Source organism: Macrotis lagotis, chromosome 1, assembly GCF_037893015.1.
Source record: "Macrotis lagotis isolate mMagLag1 chromosome 1, bilby.v1.9.chrom.fasta, whole genome shotgun sequence".
Classification (NCBI taxonomy): Eukaryota; Metazoa; Chordata; class Mammalia; order Peramelemorphia; family Peramelidae; genus Macrotis; species Macrotis lagotis.
The window spans coordinates 927484667-927490666 of record NC_133658.1 but is presented as its reverse complement, the minus strand read 5'-3'; the positions used below and the strand labels follow the sequence as shown (position 1 = coordinate 927490666).

General features: G+C 52.6%; 1 protein-coding gene across 2 annotated transcripts; it reads right to left on the bottom strand.

Moving 5' to 3' along the window:
* Positions 1–1225: 1225 nt before the first annotated feature.
* On the bottom strand, positions 1226–4923 carry LOC141511455 (BOLA class I histocompatibility antigen, alpha chain BL3-7-like). 2 transcript variants are annotated; one of them, XM_074220637.1, is made up of 7 exons: positions 4761–4922; positions 3903–4181; positions 3449–3724; positions 2994–3269; positions 2716–2820; positions 2120–2188; positions 1226–1339 (listed from the first exon to the last, which is right to left on the bottom strand). In XM_074220637.1, exons 1-6 carry the CDS (start codon positions 4822–4824, stop codon positions 2148–2150), a joined length of 1041 nt encoding a protein of 346 aa, XP_074076738.1. In that variant the 5' UTR covers positions 4825–4922; the 3' UTR covers positions 1226–1339; positions 2120–2147. The 2 variants fall into 2 exon arrangements, with proteins under 2 accessions (XP_074076738.1, XP_074076740.1); XM_074220639.1 differs by lacking the exon at positions 2716–2820 and having other exon boundaries at positions 4761–4923.
* Between the last annotated feature and the right edge of the window lie 1077 nt (positions 4924–6000).

Genomic DNA, 6000 nt, shown 5'->3' with positions numbered 1-6000 from the left:
GGTTACCTTGTGTAGGAGAACTGCCTCTCTGTGTCCCTTTGTGGGTTCTGTCTCTCAAAAGTTTAGTTAGAGTTAGTTAGCTTATGAGTTTTATCAGAGAGTGCCTAAGACTGGAACCCTTCTTGTCACCATCTGGCTCTGCCCCCCCCCCCCCAGATATGTCTTTAAGAAGAAAGACATATACAATATAATCTTATTTAAAATTTTTCTTTTTTTAAGTTTTTTTTCTTTTGCAAGCTAATAGGGATAAGTGACTTGCCCAAGGCCACACAGCTAGGTCATTATTAAATGTCTGAGGCCAAATTTGAACTCAGGTACTCCTCACTCCAGGGCCAGTGCTCTATCCACTGAGCAACCTAGCTGCCCCAACAAAATTATCTTAAACATATTTTAATGCTTAAAAAGTATTCACAATCCAGCAGCAAAACAGTTTCATGTTACTCTTTATCACTTTATCAATTAGAATGAGACATTTCTCCTAAAATTCAAAATGAATATTTTAAAAACTATAAATAAAGATACCAACTGTGATAGAAAATGGTGTGATTTTTATATAGCTGAAATTGGATTTTGTTGTGCACATACTGGTGACCCAATTGGAAACTGTGGCCCACCAGAGATGAGATTTATTCAGGTTTTAAGAGCAACTGGAGCAGAAAGACAAGGCCAAAATGATCAGATAATCCCAGATAAGAGGAATGAATGTTATATAACATTCTGGCCAATATCAGGGTTCAACTAAAAGCTAGGTTGGATCATTTTGGTGAACTGGATCCTCTTGCCTCAGTCAATTGCACAAAACTGAATCAAAGGTTACCATGTTCTGATGACACCAAAGTGCAGAACCTATCACAATATGTGCAGTTCTTTGACTTTGTTAGACTTAAGGGTGAGCTTATTGGCATGTATGGTTCACAAACGGTGAAGATTGAATATAGATCTCCTGGAAGCTTCTCCACTTTTTGACCCAGGATGATTTGATGCTCTGGAGTTGATAAAAATTGCTCCAGCTAGAACTCACTCTACCTGCAAAATAGTCTCTATGGATGAGTCCACTTCTGCTTTGACAAGACTCAATTAATATCGGAATCCCAAGGATCAAGGAAGGCTTTCATCCCTTGTGATCACTGCCATTGAAACCAAGAGATTTTTAAACCCCAAGAGCAATAAGGAAGACATATAACAGTCACAGAGATTATTGTCCAAAAATGAACTTCAATTACAAATAAAGGCAAGACCATGCATACACGGTAGGATATATTTTTATTTCCCTCTCTTCTCATGTTGCTATACATTTAGCACTGCATTAGCTGAAGGTTTGTCTGTCTGTATGTAAAGCCTGTTGAGATGAGAGAAGACACATATGATGGCTATGTCAGAGTGGACAACTTTCCAATTATCTTATACCATAAACAATAAACATAGCATGTACTGCTCCCTCTTACACACAAAGTTATCAGAAATAATGGAGAATTTTAAACACCGCTCATACCTCCAAACCCTGAAAATCCTGACTCTGATACTTTTTGTGTCTCCCCAGTCATGGACCCCACTGCACACCACTAATTACCCAGCACCTCTCTGGGTCATGCACATCATCAATACCATCTCATTGGATCTGCATAATAACCCTAGGAGTTAAGTGCTTTTATTAATGGGTATTTTACAGATGAAGAACGTGAGGCAAATAGAGGTCTTTGACCAGGGTCACAGGACTAGCAAGCTGGTGGGATTTGAGTCTTCCTGACTTGAGGTTCAGTATGCTATTCATTGAACTACCAGCTGTATTTCAATTTGTAACTAAAACACAGTGAAAAGGTTCACACTTTAATGAGATGAAAAATGGGAGAATTGGGAAGCTCTTTTGCTGAGGGATGGAAATAAATGGTTTTTTTGGTCATTGTAGCTCCCTAGCCTGTCAATAAATGATTGGCTTGTTATTATGTTGTGACAGAGGCATCTGCCCCACAGTCACTGCCTGGAGACAAAGGAGGGAAATGCTCTAGTCAGGGACGGAAGTTCCAGAACCAGGAGATGGGAAGGGAAGAGAACCCCAAAAATGACTCCTGGGAGGGGGAAACCTCTGTTCTGCCTTCTCCCTTCCCATGTGCCAAAATACCATGGCCTGTCCTCTCCATGTCAACTCCTCACATGTCTGCAGTCTGAACATAGATCCGTACTCTTCTAGCTGAAAAAGGAAAACATTTGCAGTGAGGAATCCAGGACAGGAGCCCAAACTAAAGTCTCAGGAGTTTCCTGCTTTATCCTGGGGAAATAGAAAGTGACAATTGGGACTGTTCCCCAGACCTCCCCTCCCCCCCCCCCCCCGCCTCTAGTCCAACATCTAGTTCCAAGAGGAAGAAAGAAAAGAGACCCCAGAAATGCATCCTTCCCAACACCTATGGGCTTCCCAATCTGCTCTACAAGCTCCCACTGGGGGACATCCAGGTGCCTTGGCAGAAATACCCATATTCATGTCTGACCTGAGGCTGAAGCGGTCCCCCTCTTACCCAGCCCCACACACATTAGGTCTGCAGGGCATTCAACAGAGAAAAGGTTTTGTATTCACAGATCCATTCCATCTAGGATCTAAGGGCCTGTCTAACATTCTCTAAAACAGAGAGGGGCCTTGGGGACCGAAGGACAACCTGCCAGGCCAGGGGGGGCCAGACTCTGTGGTGCCTGCTGCCTACTGACCCCCCCAGGCCTGCCCACCTGGATTCTTCTTCCAGCTCACAGCTACAGCAAGGACTACAGTGAGGAGGAAGGTGGCACCAGCAATGATGCCCAGGATGGTCCAGGTGGATGAGGGTGGTGGCTCTAAAACAGGGGAAAAGGGATGGAAAAGGCCCTGGCCCCTCTCTGGCCTGAGTCACTAAGGCCTTTCCCAGCTCCCCTCTCCCCCCCTCCCAGTAACTCCACACATCCCTCTGCTCTTTGGGGGGATGGGAGATGGATGCTCTTCTCCCCAGCCCCTCCCCCACTGTCCTTACCCCATTTCAGGGTGAGGGACTCAGCCAGTCCCTGATGTTGAATTCGGCAGCTGTATCTCCCTTCCTGGCCTGGGGTCACCCCCACAGCTGCCCACTTCTGGAAGGTTCCATCTCCCCCTGGTCTGGTCTCAATGAACTCTGTGTCCTGGAGCTGTTCCTCTCCATCCTTCAGCCAAGTCAGGGAGATCTCCGAGGGGTAAAAGTCCTGGGCCCGGCACCTGAGGGTCACCTCCCCATCAGGCGCAGCGTGATGGGTGACTCGGGCAGAAGGTGGGTCTGGGGACAAAGGTCAGAGACATTGCCAAGGGGCACAAGGACTAACGGGGTGAGGGGGAAATGACCCATCATCCAGAGCCTGAGGGACCTGGAGTCCGTCAGGGTTGGGAGCCGGACCAAGGGAGAGAAGGGTCCGTGGGGACCCTGAGTGCCAGCACACTGGGCAGCGAGGGCGGTACCTGTCCTGGTCAGCACCTCCTTGCCCATCTCCAGGTACTTGTGCACCCACTTCACACACTCCTCCTCCAGGTAGGCTTCGCCTCTCTCTGCTTCATTCCCCGCCTCCCACTGGCGCTTGGAGATCTCCGCCTGGGGCGCCACCGCGGTCCACGTCCAGGTCACCGTGTCCAGGGCCATGAAGTCCCTCCCGTCGTAGCCGAACTGGGAGAAGCGGCGCTGGAGGCGGCCGTCGGGGGAGACCTCGCAGCCCAGCAAGGTCTGGAGCGTGTGGACGCCTGGGGGCCCCCACGGACCAGTCAGCGGGGCCAGACGCCCCCCCCCCGCCCCCCGCGCTGAGCCCCTCCCCCGAATGGCCCCACAGTAGCTGCTTCAGTCCGTGCCCAGCAACCCCGGAGGGGGCGGCAGGGGGCCCCGCCTTTCCTCCCTCCTCGGGTCGGGCCCCCTGTCACGCACCGCCCTGGCTCTGGTTGTAGTAGCCCCGCAGGGTCTCCAGGTTCACTCGGAACGTCCGCGCGTTCCGCCTCATGACCCGCGTGTTGCGCTCCCAGTACTCGGGGTCCACCAGGACCACCGGCTCCATCCACGCCGCCCGCGGCTCCAGCCTCGGCCTCGGGGCGTCGCTGTCGAAGCGCACCAACTCCTCATCGTCCACGTAGCCCACGGCCACGAACCGGGGCTCCCCGAGCTCGGGCCGGGTCCAGGCGGCGTGGAAATACCTCAGGGAGTGAGAGCCTGGACGTGGGGAGCCGGGGCCGGGGTCAGCGCGGAGACCGCCTAGCCCCGAGCCCCACGGCCCCGCGTCCACGACCAAGTCCGGAGGGGACACAGTGGGACCCCGGACTCCGAAGGCCCCTCCTCCCGACCCCCAGTGGGCAAATGCCTGTCGGGGTAATCCTCTTTACTAAAGCGCTTTGAGATCCGAAAACCACCCTCGCGGCCAGTGCCCCAGACAGGGTAAAGTGCCCCACTCTCTCCCCGTCCCCCAGTCCTACTCCCGGGGCTCACCCTCCTCACCCTCGGCCGCATCCAGTGTCCTCACCTGCCCCACCCTGAGGTCCCCCCCCGCCCTCTTCTAGAAGCCCCCCCACCCCGTTCTCTCTCCTCTGCCTTGGAGGGCCAGGGCTCCCAGGCAGCTCTGCTCCTCCTGGGCGCCCCCACAACTGTCTCCCCCATCCTCCCTGCCGGCTCCTCTGACTCTGTTCCCCTTGAAGCCCCACCCACCTACCTAGCCACTCCCCAGACTAAGGGCCCGACCCCAAGACTCCCCCCCCCCCCCGCCAAAACCCTGCTGGGGGCGGGCAGATTGCTCACCTGCGCAGGTCTCCGGCAGCTCCAGGACCCCCACCAGAAAGAGGGCGAGCAGGTGGATGACCATGGTCCACCATGCCAGAGTCCTGGAAAAAGCCAGTCCGTTGGCACCGGCTGAGCAACCTTACTCTCTGAACAGCTGCCACCGATAGAAAGTGAAAGTCACAGGACTTCACTAGTAACGGGACAGCTTCCGAGAACAGGTTCCAGCCCCTTCTCCCTTTGTGTTAGTCCCGGGGCAGCCTCCCTCCCTCCCTCCCTACTCCAGGAACACCCAGAGCTGGGCCTTCCAGTCTGAACAAGGGCCCCAACTGGAGGCTGTTGGAGGACTGAAGAAATCTGCAGACTGATTTGGGGGCGGGGGGCGGGGGGCTGCCACCTCCGTCTCAGCTGGGATTCAGGCTTCCTGTAACTTCCCAAGTCTTGTAGATAACCAGACTGGGCACCCCAGGAGAAAGAGGACATCAGAGACAGGGAAATGGGACATGGAATCTGAGTAGAAGCCTTTGTCTCCCCATGAAAGGGGCCGGTAGGTTGCAAAGTGGTTAGGGTCCAGGACCGCCCTCCAGAAGACCTGCGTTCAAATCCAGTCCTCAGACATTTACTAGCTCTGTGACACTGGGCAAGCCACTTCTGCCTCTTTGTCTCAGTTTGCTCGTCTAAAAAAATGAGCTGGAGACGGAAATGGCAATTCTCTTGAATTACTCCCCCCCCCCCCAAACAAAGCCAACTGGGGCACAAAGAGTCAGAAAGAACTCAACAACACAAAAGGAAAGAGCTTAATTGCTAAAATGGAGAGGAGGACTATTTCATTACAGCGCTGGTTCTGGACTCTCTGAAATCTGAAGGTCTGAATTCTTTTTTTGGGGGGGGGGGACAAAGAACCAGGGGCCATTTGTGGGGATTTTCCCTCTTTCCTGTCTCATCCCCAAACAGGAAACAATTAAACTTCAATTTTAAGGAAAGACTCTGAGAGATCACCTCCTTTACATTACAGTTCAAACCTGGATAGCAGCGATCTGAAGAGATTTATTCGTCCAAGGCAACAAAGATGGCAGCAAAGTGGAGACTTGAACCCCCATCCTTTCATTCCAGATTCTGCTTCTTTCCGCAACCTGCTACTAGTCTAAAGCGTCTGCCTGAAGTCTCCACGAGTGAAGGAGCCACCTCAACCCTTCTAATCTTGTTGAAGTCAGCATCCCACCTGGAGTTGCTGGGGGTTTAAAGGGGAGGGGATATCCGT